This window comes from Lutra lutra, chromosome 8, assembly GCF_902655055.1.
Source record: "Lutra lutra chromosome 8, mLutLut1.2, whole genome shotgun sequence".
In the NCBI taxonomy this organism is placed as follows: Eukaryota; Metazoa; Chordata; class Mammalia; order Carnivora; family Mustelidae; genus Lutra; species Lutra lutra.
This window is the reverse complement of record NC_062285.1, coordinates 102,414,274-102,434,899: the sequence shown is the minus strand read 5'-3', so window position 1 is coordinate 102,434,899 and position 20,626 is coordinate 102,414,274. Positions and strand designations below refer to the sequence as shown.

The window sequence follows — 20,626 nt, the reverse complement described above, 5'->3', positions numbered from 1 at the left end:
AACCAAAAATATTGTTTAAGTATTGCCCAGCTCTATTCTTATTATATATTTCTTTGTGTTAGAAGTTTTCTATGTAAGAGACACTTTACCAGGTACTTTTACACAATTTAGCTCTCACCACATGTTTTCATATGCATATCATTCTCATATCTCATTGTCATGAGGATTCATTTCTGTGTACTTTCCTTCTACATTCAAAATTGAGGTTGTCAAAAATGGAAGAATATGTATGTACCAGTTCTAAAAATTGTTTCAGCTATAACCACATGATGCTCTCTATCAAGAGTGAAGCTTTGCCAAGGCATACAGCAATTTTTGAGGTGTGAATCTAATTCAACATATTTTATTTATTTATTTATTTTTTAATTTATTTTTTATAAACATATATTTTTATCCCCAGGGGTACAGGTCCTGTGAATCGCCAGGTTTACACACTTCACAGCACTCACCATAGCACATACCCTCCCCAATGTCCATAACCCCACCCCCCTTCTCCCAGCCCCCCTCCCCCCATCAACCCTCAGTTTGTTTTGTGAGATTAAGAGTCACTTATGGTTTGTCTCCCTCCCAATCCCATCTTGTTTCATTTACTCTTCTCCTACCCCCTCAACCCCCCATGTTGCATCTCCTCTCCCTCATATCAGGGAGATCATATGATAGTTGTCTTTCTCCGATTGACTTATTTCGCTAAGCATGATACCCTCTAGTTCCATCCACGTCGTCGCAAATGGCAAGATTTCATTTCTTTTGATGGCTGCATAGTATTCCATTGTGTATATATACTACATCTTCTTTATCCATTCGTCTGTTGATGGACATCTAGGTTCTTTCCATAGTTTGGCTATTGTAGACATTGCTGCTATAAACATTCGGGTGCACGTGCCCCTTCGGATCACTACGTTTGTATCTTTAGGGTAAATACCCAGCAGTGCAATTGCTGGGTCATAGGGTAGTTCTATTTTCAACATTTTGAGGAACCTCCATGCTGTTTTCCAGAGTGGTTGCACCAGCTTGCATTCCCACCAACAGTGTAGGAGGGTTCCCTTTCTCCGCATCCTCGCCAGCATCTGTCATTTCCCGACCTGTTAATTTTAGCCATTCTGACTGGTGTGAGGTGATACCTCATTGTGGTTTTGATTTGTATTTCCCTGATGCCGAGTGATGTGGAGCACTTTTTCATGTGTCTGTTGGCCATCTGGATGTCTCCTTTGCAGAAATGTCTGTTCATGTCCTCTGCCCATTTCTTGATTGGATTATTTGTTCTTTGGGTGTTGAGTTTGCTAAGTTCTTTATAGATTTTGGACACTAGCCCTTTATCTGATATGTCGTTTGCAAATATCTTCTCCCATTCTGTCAGTTGTCTTTTGGTTTTGTTAACTGTTTCCTTTGCTGTGCAAAAGCTTTTGATCTTGATAAAATCCCAATAGTTCATTTTTGCCCTTGCTTCCCTTGCCTTTGGTGATGTTCCTAGGAAGATGTTGCTGCGGCTGAGGTTGAAGAGGTTGCTGCCTGTGTTCTCCTCAAGGATTTTGATGGATTCCTTTCTCACATTGAGGTCCTTCATCCATTTTGAGTCTATTTTCGTGTGTGGTGTAAGGAAATGATCCAATTTAATTTTTCTGCATGTGGCTGTCCAATTTTCCCAACACCATTTATTGAAGAGGCTGTCCTTTTTCCATTGGACATTCTTTCCTGCTTTGTCAAAGATTAGTTAACCATAGAGTTGAGGGTCTATTTCTGGGCTCTCTATTCTGTTCCATTGATCTAAGTGTCTGTTTTTGTGCCAGTACCATGCTGTCTTGATGATGACAGCTTTGTAATAGAGCTTGAAGTCCAGAATTGTGATGCCACCAACTTTGGCTTTCTTTTTCAATATTCCTTTGGCTATTCGAGGTCTTTTCTGTTTCTATTTCTTCCTGGTTCAGTTGTGGTAGTTTATATGTCTCTAGGAATGCATCCATTTCTTCCAGATTGTCAAATTTGTTGGCGTAGAGTTGCTCATAGTATGTTGTTACAATTGTCTGTATTTCTTTGGTGTTAGTTGTGATCTCTCCTCTTTCATTCATGATTTTATTTATTTGGGTCCTTTCTCTTTTCTTTTTGATAAGTCTGGCCAGGGGTTTATCGATCTTATTAATTCTTTCAAAGAACCAGCTCCTAGTTTCGTTGATTTGTTCTATTGTTTTTTTGGTTTCTATTTCATTGATTTCTGGTCTGATCTTTATGATTTCTCTTCTCCTGCTGGGTTTAGGCTTTCTTTCTTGTTCTTTCTCCAGCTCTTTTAGGTGTAGGGTTAGGTTGTGTACCTGAGACCTTTCTTGTTTCTTGAGAAAGCCTTGTACCACTATATATTTTCCTCTCAGGAATGCCTTTGTTGTGTCCCAGAGATTTTGAACTGTTGTGTTTTCATTATCATTTGTTTCCATGAATTTTTTTCAATTCTTCTTTAATTTCCTGGTTGACCCATTCATTCTTTAGAAGGATGCTGTTTAGCCTCCATGTATTTGGGTTCTTTCCAAATTTCCTCTTGTGATTGAGTTCTAGCTTCAGAGCATTGTGGTCTGAAAATATGCAGGGAATGATTCCAATCTTTTGATAACGGTTGAGACCTGATTTAGGACCCAGGATGTGATCTATTCTGGAGAATGTTCCATGTGCACTAGAGAAGAATGTGTATTCTGTTGCTTTGGGATGAAATGTTCTGAATATATCTGTGATGTCCATCTGGTCCAGTGTGTCATTTAAGGACTTTATTTCCTTGTTGATCTTTTGCTTGGATGATCTGTCCATTTCAGTGAGGGGAGTGTTAAAATCCCCTACTATTATTGTATTATTGTTGATGTGTTTCTTTGATTTTGTTATTAATTGGTTTATATAGTTGGCTGCTCCCACGTTAGGGCATAGATATTTAAAATTGTTAGATCTTCTTGTTGGACAGTTCCTTTGAGTATGATATAGTGTCCATCCTCATCTCTTATTATAGTCTGGCTTAAAATCTAATTGATCTGCTATAAGGATTGCCACTCCTGCTTTCTTCTGATGTCCATTAGCATGGTAAATTCTTTTCCACCCCCTCACTTTAAATCTGGAGGTGTCTTCGGGTTTAAGATGAGTTTCTGTAGGCAACATATAGATGGGTTTTGTTTTTTTATCCATTCTGATACCCTGTGTCTTTTGACTGGGGCATTTAGCCCATTAACATTCAGGGTAAGTATTGAGAGATATGAATTTAGTGCCATTGTATTGCCTGTAAGGTGACTGTTATTGTATATTGTTTCTTTTCCTTTCTGATCTACTACTTTTAGGGTCTCTCTTTGCTTAGAGGACCCCTTTCAATATTTCCTGTAGAGCTGGTTTGGTATTTGCAAATTCTTTCAGTTTTTGTTTGTCCTGGAAGCTTTTAATCTCTCCTTCTCTTTTCAATGATAGCCTAGCTGGATATAGTATTCTTGGCTGCATGTTTTTCTCATTTAGTGCTCTGAATATATCATGCCAGCTCTTTCTGGCCTGCCAGGTCTCTGTGGATAAGTCTGCTGCCAATCTAATATTTTTACCATTGTACGTTACAGACTTCTTTTCCCGGGCTGCTTTCAGGATCTTCTCTTTGTCACTAAGACTTGTAAATTTTACTATTAGGTGATGGGGTGTGGACCTATTCTTATTGATTTTGAGGGGGGTTCTCTGAACCTCCTGGATTTTGATGCTTCTTCCCTTTGCCATATTGGGGAAATTCTCTCCAATAATTCTCTCCAATATACCTTCTGCTCCCCTCTCTGTTTCCTCTTCTTCTGGAATCCCAATTATTCTAATGTTGTTTCGTCTTATGGTGTCACTTAATCTCTCGAATTCTCCCCTCGTGGTCCAGTAGCTGTTTGTCCCTCTTTTGCTCAGCTTCTTTATTCTCTGTCATTTGGTCTTCTATATCACTAATTCTTTCTTCTGCCTCATTTATCCTAGCAGTGAGAGCCTCCATTTTTGATTGCACCTCATCAATAGCTTTTTTTATTTCAACTTGGTTAGATTTTAGTTCTTTTATTTCTCCAGAAAGGGCTTTTATATCTCCTGAGAGGGTTTCTCTAATATCATCCATGCCTTTTTCAAGCCTGGCTAGAACCTTGAGAATCGTCATTCTGAACTCTGGATCTGACATATTACCAATGTCTGTATTGATTAGGTCCCTAGCCTTTGGTACTGCCTCTTGTTCTTTTTTTTGTGGTGAATTTTTCCGCCTTGTCATTTTGTCCAGATAAGAGTATATGAAGGAGGGGCGCCTGGGTGGCTCAGTGGGTTAAGCCGCTGCCTTCGGCTCAGGTCATGATCTCGGAGTCCTGGGATCGAGCCCCGCATCGGGCTCTCTGCTCTCTCGGGGAGCCTGCTTCCTCCTCTCTCTCTGCCTGCTTGTGATCTCTCTGTCAAAAAAAAAAAAAAAAAAAAAAAAGAGTATATGAAGGAGCAAGTAAAATACTAAAAGGGTGGCAACAACCCCAGGAAAATATGCTTTAGCCAAATCAGAAGAGATCCCAAATCGTGAGGGGGGAGAAAGGGGATAAAAAGAGGTTCAGAAAGAAAAAAAAAGAATAGAAAAAAAAAAAAAGAAAAGAAACAATTAAAAAAAGAAAACCAATAAAGAAAAAATATAAAAAGGAAAAATATATATATATATATTAGATAAACTATTTAAAAAACGTTAAAAAGAAAACGGTAAAAGTTAAAAAAATTTAGAAGAAGAGAAAAAGAAAAAAAAATTGAAAAAGAAAAAAAAAATTAAATTAACTGCAAGGCTAAAGAATCATGGGGAGAAAGCCATGAGTTCCGTGCTTTGCTCTCTTCTCCTCTGGAATTCCGCCGCTCTCCTTGGTATTGAAACTGCATTCCTCGGTAGGTGAACTTGGTCCTGGCTGGGTTTCTCGTAGATCTTCTGGGGGAGGGGCCTGTTGTAGTGATTCTCAAGCGTCTTTGCCCCAGGCGGAGTTGCACTGCCCTTACCCAGGGCCGGGCTGAGTAATCCGCTCGGGTTTGCTGGGTTTGCTTTTGGGAGCTTTTGTTCCCTGAGCGCTTTCCGTAGAGTTCCGGAGGGCGGGAATGAAGATGGCGGCCTCCCGGTCTCCGGCCCCGAAGAGCCGAGAGCCCAGGGTCCCACTCCTCAGTGCGCTCTCAGAGAACAGTGCCCAATTACTCCCATCACCCTGGCCTCCGGCCACGCTCCGAGCTGACCGAGCCTGCGACCGGTTCAAGGTAACCCCGAGCTGAGAGCTCACTACTCGACTCTGTCTCTGTAGCCGGCTTCCCCGTTCTAATACCGGTAAGCTCTGCGACACTCAGACACCCCCGATCCTTCTGTGACCCTGCGGGACCTGAGGCCATGCTGACCCTGCGTGGGCTTCACCCTGGTTAAGCCTCTGGAGCGATGTCCCTCAGCGGAACAGACTTTTAAAAGTCCTGATTTTGTGTTCCGTTGCTCCGCCGCTCGCCGGGAGCTGGCCCCTCCCCCCACGGTCTATCTTCCCGTTGCTTTGGATTCACTTCTCCACCAGTCCTACCTTTCAGAAAGTGGTTGATTTTCTGTTTCTAGAGTTGCTGTTCTTCTCTTCAATCTCCCTTTGGATTTGTAGGTGTTTGCAATCTTTAGATAAGCTATTTAGCTGATCTCCCGCTATCTGAAGTAGTCTCAGCCTGTTACTTCTCCGCCATCTTGACTCCTAATTTAACATATTTTAAAGATGAGGAAATGAGTCTTAGGATAAGTAACTTTTAGCTCACCAGCCAAGAATTCATCCCAACTCTGATTCCAAAGCTTGTGTTCTTTCAGTCACAACATGCTGTCTTCCTAGGTAGATGGAATATAGATAGTATATTTTTATTTGTCTTATAAAAAAAACTAACCTTTAAAAAAAAAAACTAAACTAAAATTTAGTAGGGGAAAAGATTTCACCTCAGTCTTTTCTGTTATATCATTGGTTCTCAACACTGGCTACACATCAAAATCACCTGGAAAACGTTTTAAAAACCAATACTTGGGCCTACCCCCAAGGTTTTGATTCTAAAAGTTCCTGATGATTCGTGCATCCAAGGTTGAGAAGCATGCATTACAGTATTGGATCTTTGAAGCCAGTGAATCTTAAACTGATAAGAATCATCCAGGGAGCTTAAAAATATAGATTCTTGAGGCTTCATTATATTCTTATCATCTTGGGTCAGCACCATTCATTGCCATATGTTTAAGAACCCAGGTAATATCTCTCTCCTGGTGAGAAAAAAAATTAGTCTCCACTGTGATCTCTCTACTCAAGGCACCACTTTTTATCTCTTGACACATTCTGATGCCTGTGAGCATAAGCTTTTTCAAAGCCCAAAACCCACATGGGTACCATTTTTTCTCAAGGGGATTCAAGTCTATTCTATGTAGATTTTATTTTCTCTTGTTCTTTATTGCTGTTTTTGTAAATGTATTAGACTCTGGCAGCGGGTAACTCGAGCCATAAATGCTAAAGACCAAACGGAAGCTACTCAGGAGAAGTATGTTTTAGAAGAAGCTCAAAGACAAGCTGCCAGAGACCGGAAAACAAAAAGTGAAGAATGGATATGCAAGTTATTTGAGCTTGATTCGCTCACGGGGGAGTGGCATTACAAATTTGCAGAGTAAGTAATTAAAAAGAGTATATTACAAACAATATACCAACATAGTTTTTTGCCTTTATTTCTGTAATTTTTACTGTTAGTTGAAGTAGTTTTTCATTAGGCCACATATATAAATTAGTATGAGATTTTTAAACTTGATGTTCCATTCATTATAAATTTGACCTCATGAAAGTAGTCTACAAAATAAGCTGAGGATCAGAAGATTAGATATGACAAATCTTAATCTTACAGCTAGGTTCATAATTATTAATGTAAATCTATTTATAGAATACATTTTTGGCAAATAAAAAAATTAAAAAAAAAGAATACATTTTTGGCAAAGTATTTGAGTGTTTTGTTCAGTTATTAAACAAGTGGGATTTTTTTTTTTTTTTTTCATTTTTTCAGCACTAGACCATGGGATCCACTTAATGATATGATACAGTTTGAAAAAGATGGTGTTATCCAGACCAAAGTAAAACATCGCACTCCAATGGTATGTAATAAAAAAGTAACAAGACCTGCTAGGCATGCAAATTTTTCTTTTAAAGATTTATTTATTTGTTTGTTTTAGAAGAAGAAAATGAGCAAGGCAGAGGGGGAGAGATTCCTCCCTGAGCATAGTACCTGACTCACGGCTTGATCCCACAACTTGTGAGATCACAACCTAAGCCAGAACCAGGAGTTGGACTCTTAACCAAGTGTGCCACCCAGGCACACATAGGCATACAAATTTTTAAAACCCTTAGTATCTTTGGCCACCAATGTTTAAAACTTGGCTTCAAAATTTAAAATTTGGGGTCAGCAAAATGGCAGAGAAGGCAGCTCTAAGCCCTTGTCCCTTCAAAGAAACAAAAAAGCAAGCAAAAATGATCAGAACCAAATTTTCCAAAACTATGGAAAATAGTCAGAAGTTTGCAGCAACAAAGTGAATGCTAAATCAAGACAGGTGACCCAAAGCCATAGGAAAGCTTTATGGCATTTTTATTTATCCTTACCCTAACTCCTCATGGGTGTACTGGTAGTCTTGAAGGGTCCCCAGATTCCCAGTGTGAGACGTGGTTCCAGAGGGAGCAGAGCAGACCTTATTCACAAATTGTGTTTGTCTGTTGTAACCTCTCTGGCGGCTACCTGAAGGATGCCTGTTGTCACTAACTCAGAGCTCCAGCACAAAGGCTGAAGGCATTGCTTGGAATTACTGTGAGCCATCTGACAGCCTGCCCAGTCCTAGGGCAAAAGATTACCACTGAAACAAAACAATAGACTGTGGAAGGCCAAAACAAAAGCTAGGGAAAGAATCTTTTTGGGAAATTAGGGAATCAGGGATTTTAGAAAACCATGGAAATGTCCAAGGCAAAATGCTTTTGCTCAAAAAAGACATGTGCAAGCCTGACTTAGTGTTGAAAGAGAGCCGTTACACAGAGCCAGTCTGCTAAGGCTGGGAGAGTTTTTTTGTTTTGTTTTGTTTTTTTGTGGTTGTTTTTGTTTTTGTTTGTTTAGCTACTGGTGTTCAAGGAAGCTTCTGTCAAAATGCTAGCTGAACACAAGCTAAGGAACAGAGATTTCAGTAACCATGAACAAGGAATACAGTATTTGCAAAAACAATTTAGAGACTTTACTGAACAAATGGAGTACTGTAGCTTTCATCAGTCCAGAAGACAGCAAGCCCTGGGGAAGGTGGAGAATATGATTTCCTGAATTACCACATTATAACAATCAGATTCCGGTTTTCCATAAAGAATAACAAGGCAGGGGTGCCTGGGTGGCTCAGTGGGTTAAGCCGCTGCCTTCGGCTCAGGTCATGATCTCGGTCCTGGAATCGAGCCCTGCATCAGGCTCTCTGCTCAGCAGGGAGCCTGCTTCCTCCTCTCTGTCTGCCGGCCTCTCTGCCTGCTTGTGATCTCTCTCTATTAAATAAATAAATAAAATCTTAAAAAAAAAAAAAAAGAATAACAAGGCATACAAAAAAGCATGAAAGCACGACCCATTAAAAGGAACAGAATAAATTGACAGAAACCATCCCTGATGAAATCCAGACATCAGACTCAGCAGACAGAGTTTTTAGAACAGTTGTCTCAAATGTGCCCACAGAGTTAAATGGGAACAAGAACAAAGAACTAAAGAAAACCAAGAAAAAGATACATAAACAAAATTAGAATATCAATAGAGAAATTATACAAAGGAACCAAATTCTGGAGCTCAAAAATAGAATAAAGTGAAAAAGAGGCTACTGGACTGAGGGGAAGAGAGAATGGGAAGTTGTTGCTTAATTATTAGTCTCTCTTTGGGATGATGAAAATGTTTTAGAAGTAGCTGTGACATTTGCACAATACTGTGAATCTACTTAATACTACTGAATTGTACATTTAAAAATGAGTAAGATGGAAAAATTTATTATATATATATGTATATCTGTAAACATACATGGTATCACTATTTAGAAATTATAAAACATTTTAGGGGTGCCTGGGTGGCTTAGTCATTTAAGCATTTGACTCTTGATTTTGGCTCAAGTCATGATCTCAGGGTTGTGAGATCAAGCCCTGAATCGGACTCCATGCTAGGCATGGAGCCTTCCTAAGATTTCTCTCTCTCTCTCTTTCTCCTCTCTCTCCCCACTCTCTCTCCTCCCCTCCCTCTCTTAATAATAAATTTTAAAAAAATAAATTTTAAAACATTAAAAAATTTTTTTCTTCCTTTAACAATGTTAGCATGATAGAGACAGGGCATCTGTATTTCCTCCTAAAGGTGGAATTTACTGAGAGATCAATTGCTGACTCCCTTTGTCATTTTATTTTTTTATTTTTTTTTTAAGATTTTATTTATTTATTTGACAGAGATCACGAGCATGCAGAGAGGCAGTCAGAGAGAGAGGAGGAAGCAGGCTCCCTGCTGAGCAGAGAGCCCGATGCGGGGCTCGATCCCAGGACCCTGAGATCATGACCTGAGCCGAAGGCAGCGGCTTAACCCACTGAGCCACCCAGGCACCCCCCCTTTGTCATTTTAAATACTTCTCACCAGTCTTTATCAGTCTCCAGTTTGAACTACTCTAAGAATGTGGATTTGGATTCTAATCCTATAATGTTCAGTCCCTATGACTTGAAGTAGGGCATAGTTAAGGCTGAATCTAGAACCTATCTGCTCATTACTTATTTTCTGTAATAAAATTATAGAAATTGTATTTGAATTTCAGTCTTTTGAATAAGATTTTGCAAAAGAATAGGTAATTGATGGATGATTCCTATTTAGAATAGTATGAATAGAATCTAGGAGTTATGATGACTGGTTCCCAGTTTTTCTAAACATATAAATTACCTTACCCTTTTGATTCTAGTTTCTTCTCTTGAACTTGAGTTTTTAACCTTAGGATTGACCTCCAAAATTGCAAGCCTATTAATAGAGTCTAAAGTACATTATTTTAAGAAAAATTTAGTCTTAGTTGATCATTTGATATACTTCTGAGTCTTGTGCATGCATTCAAATACTTTCTATAAGTTGGGTTTTTTTTTAATTTTTTTGTTTTGTTTTGTTGTTACTTTCTGAAAGTTTAAATCATGCTCTGCAACGGAGCACCTGGGTGGCTTAGTTGGTTAAGTATCTTGTCTTCATCTTGGGTCATGATCTCAGAGTTCTGGGATTGAGTCCTATGTCAGGCTCCCTCCTCAGTGGAAGACTCCTTCTCCCTCTCCCACTGCCCCTCCCCCTGCTTGTGCTTACTAACGCACACACTGTCTCTCTCAAATAAAACTTAAAAAAAAAAAAAAAAGATGCCTTCTACATTATCCAGATATTATTAAAAGTAAGTGAATAATTTTATGGGAAACCCAGCATTATTCAAGAGAATGTTTCTAATGTTGAGAACAAGATAAATACAATGAAAAAGAACACTTTTATTTGACATTGAACTAGAGATATTGACTGGTGCAGTTAGAAGTATGGGGGGAGTCTATATTCATTTTTTTGTGTGTATAGAAATGTCTCTTGAAGGATATACAAAGTAATAGTAAGTATTTTTGTTGGTAGAGTTCAGGAGTGAAGAGAAACTCTTCATTGCATATTTTTTAAATTTTTTTTGTTGTTTGTGCCAAATTAATGTTTCTTGTTATAATTTAATAATTTGATTGTCTAAGTGTATCACATCTTGTTAAGTTTTTTTTTTTTATTTAAAGATTGTATTTATTTATTTGTCAGAGAGAGAGGAGCTAGAGAGAGCACAGGCAGAGTGGCAGGCAGAGGAAGAAGCAGGCTCCCTGCCAAGCAAGGAGCCCGATGTGGGACTCGATCCCAGGACGCTGGGATCATGACCTGAGCTGAAGGCACCTGCTTAACCAACTGAGCCACCCAGGCGTCCCACATCTTGTTAAGTTTTAATTAGACTATTTCATCTCTGTTTTTATTTCAGTGTACTGCACCCATGAATAGATAGTTTTGACAGTTGTACAACATTGATCTTTAATTTAAAAATTCATTGTAAATTCACATAGCATGGGTTCTTTTTCAGGTTAGTGTCCCAAAAATGAAACATAAGCCAACCAGGCAACAGAAGAAAGTGGCAAAAGGCTATTCCTCCCCAGAACCTGATATCCAGGACTCATCTGGAAGTGAAGGTAAAAGTATTTACTACAGACTATTCACTAAACTTTTAAAAGGATATTACTGTAAAAAAAAAAGGTGGGGGATATTACTATATTATGTTTAATATATGAAAAGTATTTATCGTATTTAAATCAAGAAGTTAATGTAGGAGTTTGGAGACAGAGGTGGTTTGCAAAAAAAGCTATTTTAGGTTATAGATAAATTTCAAGACCAGGTCACAAGGGAAAGGTAAGAGAGAACATGAAAATCAAGAACCGCACTGTAGTACTAATTCTTATGTCTTGTTAGCTTCTGAAAAATTGTTGATGGTTTCCTAGATTCAATGCAGGAAGCAATTTTTGAGCTTTGAACTCATTTCCATGCCTCAAAAGTTTTCCATTTTTAGAATAAATTCTTGTAGTGTTTAGAAGTTACAGACAAGTAAAAATATAACTAATCAAAATTATGGACTAAATTAAATAGTATGCCATTCTTGTTCAAGTCAGATAATGTGTAAAATGTCTTGAATTACACTGAGATATAATCAAGAAAGGATTCGGGTAATATCTGAGAAAATAAAGCTGTAGTTCTCTACTAAGCTCACACTAAGCTGGGGAGCTTATTTTTACAGAGATTACACTAGAGGTGAATAAATGATGAATGCCAGGAAGTTAGTAGACAACAAGTAACAGTTTAAGGGAAAGGGAGCTGAATTCAGTTTGAGGAAAGTTCTTAGAGGAACCCTGATGAATTATTAGGATTTCTAATGGATTATAGCAATCTAGGCTTGAGGGGTGTGGTTGGGGGGCAAGATTTCCAGTGTAAAAGAGGAATAAAATCAATAAAAGTTTAAAAATATGAGTCACAGGGTACTGGTGTGCTAGAGGGGGCAGTATTAGTTATACTATTTTGTTCCCATTTTACAGAAAGGGAAATTGAGACACAGATTTACCTGCTCAGGGTCACATATCCCGTAAGGCAGTCTGTATATGTAATATATACAGATATTTTGGTTCCCTAATTCACTCTTTTACACACTCCACTATTTACCTGTAATTTATTAGCTGACATTCACTGAGTACTTAATATGCGTCAAGCTAGATATAATACACTGTACTATTACCATGTGAAGTTTGTGTGGCGTTATTGTTATTCCTATTTTACAAATGAGAAAGCTGAGACGTGGAGAGAGGTTAAGATCTGAACAAAAACAGAAAGGAAGGAATGGATATAAGGCTTGATGGGGGAAAAAATACAGTATACTGGTCGACAGTAAAAATGTATAGAAAAGGTATACATGTATTTTTAATGAATTATTCTTGTCTATTTTAATAAGTTTTAAAAAACTGATGCCATCTAAAATGTAACTAATTTGTGGTTACTTTAAACATATTTGTAGTTTTCTAGTTTTGAAGTGATATGATTGAAACTTTAAAAATGCAGAGTATTAATACGTTACTCTCTAAGTCATAAAAGTAATGCCTAGGAAAATTTTACTGTACAAGAATCACTAACCTGAAATGTAAATTGTTTATAATTAAATGTGGTCGCTGTTTTCACCAATTTCATTCCAAATGTCTTTTCAGCTCAGTCAGTAAAACCAAATACAAGAAGAAAGAAAGGGATAGAACTGGGAGACATTCAAAATTCCATCGAATCTATAAAACAAACACAGGAAGAAATTAAAAGGTAATATATGGACAGTGGCTGTTCACTTAAGTCTAGAGGAATAGTTAAGAATCCTGTTATATAGGAAATTATATGCAAACTTTACAGTTTTATAACATTGTTGGGCCAAAATAGAACCTTGGCTTCTATTGCCTGATGACTAACGCTTATGAAATTCCTTCACCACTAAAATATGGGGGGAAAGTGGTGGTTTTTTCTCATCTGTGAGGGTAGAATTAGAATCTTACTGCTCTACAGGCGCCTGGGTGGCTCAGTGGGTTAAGTCTCTGCTCAGGCTCAGGTCATGGTCTCAGGGTCCTGGGATCGAGCCCCACATCGGGCTCTCTGCTTAGCAGGGAGCCTGCTTCCCTTTCTCTCTCTCTCTGCCTGCCTCTCTGCCTACTTGTGATCTCTGTCTGTCAAATAAATAAATAAAATCTTAAAAAAAAAAAAAAGAATCTTACTGCTGTAGCATACTAGAAATATAGCTGGGTTAGGTGTGAAAGTGGGGTGGTTTCTGAGAAAGTCAACTAACAAAGTTTTCTGCCATCCCTTTCTATGTGGCTGATTTTTAATTGGAGTGCATCAGTTGTTGAAATACGGAAATACTTCATAGCAATGGTTAAATAGCCTGAGACCTTTGAGTGCTCTTTTTGTAGTTCCAGACCCTTCTTCCTACACACCTCTCCTGATCCAGCAGCACAAGGTCATTAACATGTAGGAAGGCTCCTTGGAGGGGGAAGGGTCCTGATCGTTCCTGCTCCATTGCTAAGCTAGCATGAGTGCAGACTGGTTGCCTCCCATTGCTGTGTCAGAGAAATTTTTTTTTAAGGTGATTTTTCTCTTAGTGATCTTACAGCTTACATTTAGTTGCTGTTTTCATTTACAGCCTCATCTTCTGCCATTCCCCTACACCTGTCCCATGTTCTAGTTCTATGAATGAAGCTCCTCACATCTCCAGGGTACACTGTGCTGTGTCTTTTGGAGCTTTGCCAACACTGAATTGTTCTTCCTCCTACCCTGCCCATTAAGAAAATCCCTGTTTATCCTTCAGAATATAATTCAAATACCACCCTTTTACTAACATTTCTCATTACTCACCATGCCCTGTAGTTATTAATCTTGTCATTCTTGTACAGTTCTCCATACATAATGCTTTTGAGCATTTACTAGACTACAGAGTTGTTACTGTGTGTGTCTGCTGACCTTGCCCCCACTGCTCCCCCTGGACCATGAGCGCTTTTACAGAAGGGGGCTTGTCTTCTGCGTCTTGGTGTCATCAGCCCTTATATAAAATTTTTGTTTCCTAGTTTAATTAGATTTATAAATTAATGAGCCTACCTGTTCATTTGCTTCCTTTCTTTCTCTATACTGGTAAAACACATTAATAGAAGAAGTTGGGGTGAGAGTGGGGTGGGGTGTCTTCACTAACCAGTTTTTCTGTGTTTTTAGCCAAAAGCATTTAGGATAGCATGAGGATGGCATAAGCTCATTTCATGACTAAGTTAACATTTTGTTAGCATATGAGGTGCCTGTGTAGCATTTTTTAGGTTAGGAATGTCATGAAATTTATTGTATTATTTTTTCCTGGAGAATTTAACATTTTTCTACAACTCTATTTCTATCTTCCCTAAAGTAAAGGTAAAAGAACCTTAATGGGCTAACTTAAAAGGTATAATTTTTGTTTTAAAAACACTGAGAGAAAGATAATAGATTTTTATATCATCAAGTTTTAACATTATGTTTGATGAACATCACTGAGTAATATTTTTGGTAAAACATGGAATGTAGATTTAGACAAGACCTAAAAATGGCTTCATGTAGAATAATCAGCTTCCTATTTAGGTAGTCATAATTGATTGAACTAGTTACTTTAGATAATGTAATTGTTTCGTTAACTAAGACTTTTCTAATAAGACTCATATATCAAATTGTGAGTTCTCTGCTAACACTTTTGACATGTAATTATAAAATTTATTGTTTCTTATTTTTGTAGAAATATTATGGCTCTTCGAAATCATTTAGTTTCAAGCACACCTGCCACGGATTATTTTCTGCAACAAAAAGACTACTTCATCATTTTCCTCCTGATTTTGCTTCAAGTTATAATAAACTTCATGTTCAAGTAGAAGTTCCTTACAGTTGAATCAATGACCTGGAATGATCAGATTTGGCCTGGGACCAAATGTTCAAGTTGCTTTGGTCTTTATTAAAACGTCACAATATTTCTAAAACAAAAATCTTAGAGATAAATGTAGAGGTGTTGACCTTTCATACATTTTATTCTTAATCTGAAATAAGAACTATTGGTTATTAAAGTGAGCTATGTGTTAAGTGCCAGAACATTTCTAGCTTTTGTGACAATGTGTTTACATGTGAGTATGATAAATCCACATGTATACACAATTGTGTCTTATGTATATCTGACAGTAGTCTTTGTATTCTATAGTATGTTCTGAGATATAGCATTAACATTCTTATGAAATATATATAGCAGTCTCTTTTCTTCATAAAACAGGCACAAGACTTATCCATAAGGAATTACAGAATGGGAAATGATGGCATAATAGACATCAGTAGTTCAAAACATGGTCCTGTTAAAAAAAAAAATCATTTCCAAAGCACCCAGATCAATTGTCTTCTTAGAAATAGCAAGAACAAAGTGTAGTCAAAATTGATGTACTGAGAGAGACAAGATGGAAAATTGCTTTTTAAAAAGTTTACACGTGATTTTTTTTAACCCCTAGAATTTAATATTTGTAGATAAAAGTATAAGTGTATGTGTGTATATCAATATAAAGAATTGGTATGCAGCTATTTGGATCTGTTCATTATGTCTTTTCTTATACCTATACAATACCACCTTAAGCACTTGCTTAAAAAAGTCTGGTCAAAATTTATTGCTGTTCTTTTTTCTTATTTTTGTTTTTTGTAACTCCATTGGTCCAATAGCATATGCCAAATTCTGGACATGTTTATAGGGCATATGAAATTCTGATAATTTATGTTTCTTTCATTATGAAACACGTACTTTAGCTTTCATTTAGATCCTAGTGTGTTCAGTGAACAAATAGAAAAAATTACAGCCAATATTTTATTTCAAAAGCCAAAAGAGAGAAAGGCGATAAGAAAGGACACTTTGTGTGGTAGCATTTACATGTACATTAAAATTGGTTTCTTTAAAGTGTGCAATAAGTTGAGCATTTAAGAAGAGCATCAAGTTCTGAAGTTTAATTCCTTATTCTCTTCCTCTGAGCAGCTTCATTCTGTGATAAAACCACAATTATTGAAGATTTTTTTTGTTCAGGCTCAGGCAAACATTTTCCTAATTTGGGGGGTAATATTTTTACTTTTTTCATAAATATTTACATTCCTCAGAAGCAATTTTTGCAAATGTAGGTAAGCTTATGAACATGTTTTCCTAAGATAGGTCTCAGAATCCTGAAAGTAGGGACGCCTGGGTGGCTCAGTTGGTTAAGCAGCTGCCTTCAGCTCAGGTCATGATCCCGGTATCCTGGGATCGAGTCCCACATCAGGCTCCTTGCTTGGCAACGAGCCTGCTTCTCCCTCTGCCTCTGCCTGCCACTCTGTCTGCTTGTACTCACTCTCGCTCCTCTCTCTCTGGCAAATAAATAAATAAAATCTTAAGAAAAAAAAGAAAAGAAAAGAATCCTGAAAGTATAGATTTCAAAATGGCTATTAATAAAAATAAAATAATAACTTCTGGCTACATTTGCCTTTGATTAAGAAGAGATGTGAGACACTAGCAAGATTACAATCGACTGTTTATGCCATGATAAATATAAAATCAAGGAATGATTGCTAAATTGCAAAAATGGAAAGTGATGAAAAAGAGCCTGCTTTTTTCCCTCTAATATAGCTATCTTAAGTAGCCTGAGGTTTTAAAAAGAGCCATTTCCCATGTAGTTTTGGCAAAATAATGCTGTATTCCATATGTACATGCAAAAACATTTTTTTAATTAACTGAAATATAAATAAGATATGCCTACACTTGGTGTAAGTATAGGTATAATATGACTACACAAAACAGGTTGGATCTCTTGGTATTTCATACTTGTCAATATAATTTTTGTCCTTACTTTCTGTTACCAATGTTGTATGCTCAACGGCCTATTCATTGATAGATGATATTTTGTAAATATTGTACAATTTGATCCTTTTTATGGTTTAAATTAGTATTTATATCATATATAAGATGATTGGCTGATCACAAAAATCATTTCATCATTAAATCCTGAAAACTTATTTTAAATTTTTTGTTGATAACCCCACTTTGGGGTTTTAATCTTACCTACTTGTGTATTATTTTCATGTGGTCTAAATAGTGTTTTATTTGTATAGGTATCTTCTAGGACTGGAAAGGTAATTATTTTCTTTTTTTAAGGCAATGTTTTAGGTTCTTTACTCAAGTCAAAACTATTTCATGAAAAAGAGCAGGGTTACTCATGACTGTTTCTTATACACTGAAAGCATGTATCTAATCGATGGTCTTATGCTTTTAGTTGTATGAGTTCCTTTCTGTGAACTGAACACGAAACTCAGGAATTGGTGGCTTAGTTTTAGATCAGTGCTTATACTAGGCTTAGAATGTGAATCCTTTAAAACACATAATTAACTTTGTATGTAGCCATATATGTAATTGACTTTGAATGTTCTCTACCTGAAATTAATATTCCTTCAAACATGGATTCATAAAAATTGTGATTACAGTTCCCAATTTTCTGAGAATCTCATAACAATTTCTAGGATTTAAGATCTTATGACCACTTTTTTTTCATTTGATCAAAAATTTTATTTTTTCACAGGAAATTTTAGATAGTAATAATTATTGACATTTGCAATTGTTTTGGTTATTAAATGTGCTATGCCTTCAATTATCTACCACTTAGTGGGGTGTAGCTGGCCCAGGAATAGACAGTAAATAGGGCATGTAAAACAAGTAATTTTCAGCAATAGATATTTTATTTGTATTTCATGTTAGTACTTTTTTGTATCACTTGTAAAGGTACAGTGTAGTCTTTGTCACCATTCCATTGAAAAAGTTGGCCTTGTAAAATACAACACTCATTTAGTATTCACGCTTTTGTGCCTTTAACAAAATACTTTTTGTTATTTTTGTGTTACAGAACTCTCCAGTATAATTCAAAGTGTTTATAGGCTTACTTGTCATAAAGGGTCATTTCTCTGTGTCATTTTATTTCCTTTTATATAGCTCTAGTATAAACAGTAATGCTGTACTTTTATAAGGGTTTGTCTATTTAACTATTTCAAATATATTCATTCTCAGATATCATTGAAGTAGACGTGTCAGAGTATTCTGAGTATTGTAAACAGTGCCTTTTTGATGGAATTCACACTGTTTTGGGTGTCAACTTGTGCCATATACACATAAAATTCTGTAGAAGGCAGTTTTAACTTTTTGAAGAATATCTTAGTCAAATATTTAAGAAAATAAATGTATAAAATTCCCTTTTTTCCAGTGTTTAGCATTTCTGATGAGTAATGAATATATTTTGGGGTTTTTTGGGGTTGATATACAGTGATGATGGCAATATTGATGAGCCATACATGATGCTGTAGATTTTGAATTATGTTAAATGTACAGAAATAAAATACTAATATTAGCATTTATACCAAATTTTCCAATTTGAAACAATAAGGGGTAACACCATACAAATCAGTAAGTTTACATTTCAACTTCTATCTCATTTGACTACATGGATAAAGAAATTCTTTAAAATGTGTAATCTGCCACTATTATGTAATTTGGTTTCATTTTGTTTACATACAGTGTGTGAATTTAGTATATTTAAGTTACTTTTTGTGACTCTTTAACATACTGTTTGTTTTGTTAGTTTTTAATTGGAGATGGACTGTTAAAATTGTATAAGACCAGTGTCTCCTTCATATGATTAACATATTTAGAAGAGCCACAAGAAACCCATGACAAAATGAATGTGAATATACTTTCTAAAATGTTTAGAAAATATTATCTTTTTGCATTTATCATGTAAAATTATTTTAGTATTATAATATTGAAATTTATTTTAAAAATGCCATGAAACATTTAAACTGATGAGCCACAGAACTTCAGTTGAAAATTTTTTCACTTTTTAGCATGCTAAATATACATCTAAGTTAAATATACTGTTGAATGGCCATTTATAAATTCAAACACTACCACTGGTCAGTTTTGTATAATAGAAAAAAAGTATGTTATCTGCAGTGTAAGTACAGCACACTGTCAAATCCTTTCCCTAAGGTGCATAGTAGATGTACAGATAGTCATAGGCAACTGTTTTGTAATGTATCACATTTCTAATCTGTTATTCCTAATAACCTATTATAAATGTTTGCAGAGACAAAAGAATTGAATTTTTCTAATCTGTAAAATTATGCTAACTTCTACATGTAGGTATTCTGAATAAAATTCTTAAAAAGAGCTAACTGTGATCACATGACTTTGAATATAACATAAGATGACTTACTTCATCCTAGTTTTTAAATTTAAAAAAATCTTTTTTGTAGGGATTTTTGTGAAGGATGGTGAAGGGCTAGGAATAGTTAGAATCCCTTATGTATGCTTTCCTTGGTGCTTTATGTTCATTCTTCTTAAATGCTCATCATAACCTTAAGGTAAGTGGAAGTTAACCCAACTTTATAAATAAATAATCTGAGACTCAGAGAAGTTAAATGATTCCAGGAGCTACGTAGAGTGATGGCAAGCACAAGTTTAAATCCATGTCTGACTTCAAGGTCCATTCTTCTTCCACTGTACACTTAAATAGAACCCTGCTAGTAGCACTTTCCTTTTTAAAAAGTTTGGAGTAATCCACTGTTCCAATCTATATACTATAGCTATATCCATCATTGTTTTGTGATGGGTGGAACCAGGAAAAAACTTACTATTAAACAAGTATATATACAAAACCTATATAAAAAGATTTTCCCCTCAAATCATTTATTCCATACTGAGTCAACATCAGGTGAGTTCCAAATCATTCCTGTCTGGTTTTCTTCTCTTTTCCTCCATCCTCCTCCTCTTCCATTCTTGCTCTCTCCTCAGGGTCTGTTTTGCTTCTGGCTAATAATCACTTGGTTCTGTCTTATTAATTGGAGGTGGGGTCGGGGAGGAGGGCTTACAGGTTCCCCCTGTCCTTTGCGTAGGAATAAGAGTTAAGGAGACAGCCCCTCATTGTTTAACCTCAATGAAAAATCTGCAAGATGGTTAATTGTCTAATATTGACTGCACTGTCATAGGTGTCCCGTATTACCTATCTTCCTAATTGGCTTTTCTGCACTTTACAAAAGAATCCTTTTCTTGTAGAGTGGGTCTATACATTAGTGAATATCACAGTAATGGGGGAGGGTGTGTGCTATAAATAGTTGGCCGTTGAGTACTTGGTATATATGCCAGGCATCGTACAAAAAAAAAAAAAAAAAAAAAATCTTTGCAAACATCATCACTCTGCAAAACCTTGTGAGAGTTTTCCGTTTATGTGTCTATTATCTCCATTTTTAAAGAAAAGTGGAGGCAAAAAAGTTTACTTACTGAATGTCACAGATAAATGTCAGAGCAAACCGAGGTCTAAGTCCTAAACCGTACGTACGGTTAACCATTTCATCCTTGAGAGAGAAAAAATGCGTTTTAATATATGAAAGTGTGTTCTGTTTTCTTACGCAGTTGTATCCAACAATCTCAGGCCACTATGTTTTTATCTTTTTTTTATTTTTTTTTAAGATT

General features: G+C 36.4%; 1 protein-coding gene across 7 annotated transcripts in view; it reads left to right on the top strand.

The window, feature by feature from the left end:
* OSBPL8 (oxysterol binding protein like 8) overlaps window positions 1-19,324 on the top strand; it is a 169,185-nt gene extending 149,861 nt beyond the window's left edge. For all 7 annotated transcript variants that reach the window (XM_047742863.1, XM_047742862.1, XM_047742861.1 and 4 more), the window contains 6 exons: window positions 6,454-6,639; window positions 7,027-7,114; window positions 11,120-11,225; window positions 12,780-12,882; window positions 14,858-16,308; window positions 16,541-19,324. In XM_047742863.1, the coding sequence (XP_047598819.1) occupies window positions 6,454-6,639; window positions 7,027-7,114; window positions 11,120-11,225; window positions 12,780-12,882; window positions 14,858-14,990 (616 nt within the window). In that variant the 3' untranslated portion in view covers window positions 14,991-16,308; window positions 16,541-19,324. The remainder of the gene's footprint in view (window positions 1-6,453; window positions 6,640-7,026; window positions 7,115-11,119; window positions 11,226-12,779; window positions 12,883-14,857; window positions 16,309-16,540) is intronic.
* The last annotated feature ends 1,302 nt before the right edge of the window (window positions 19,325-20,626 follow it).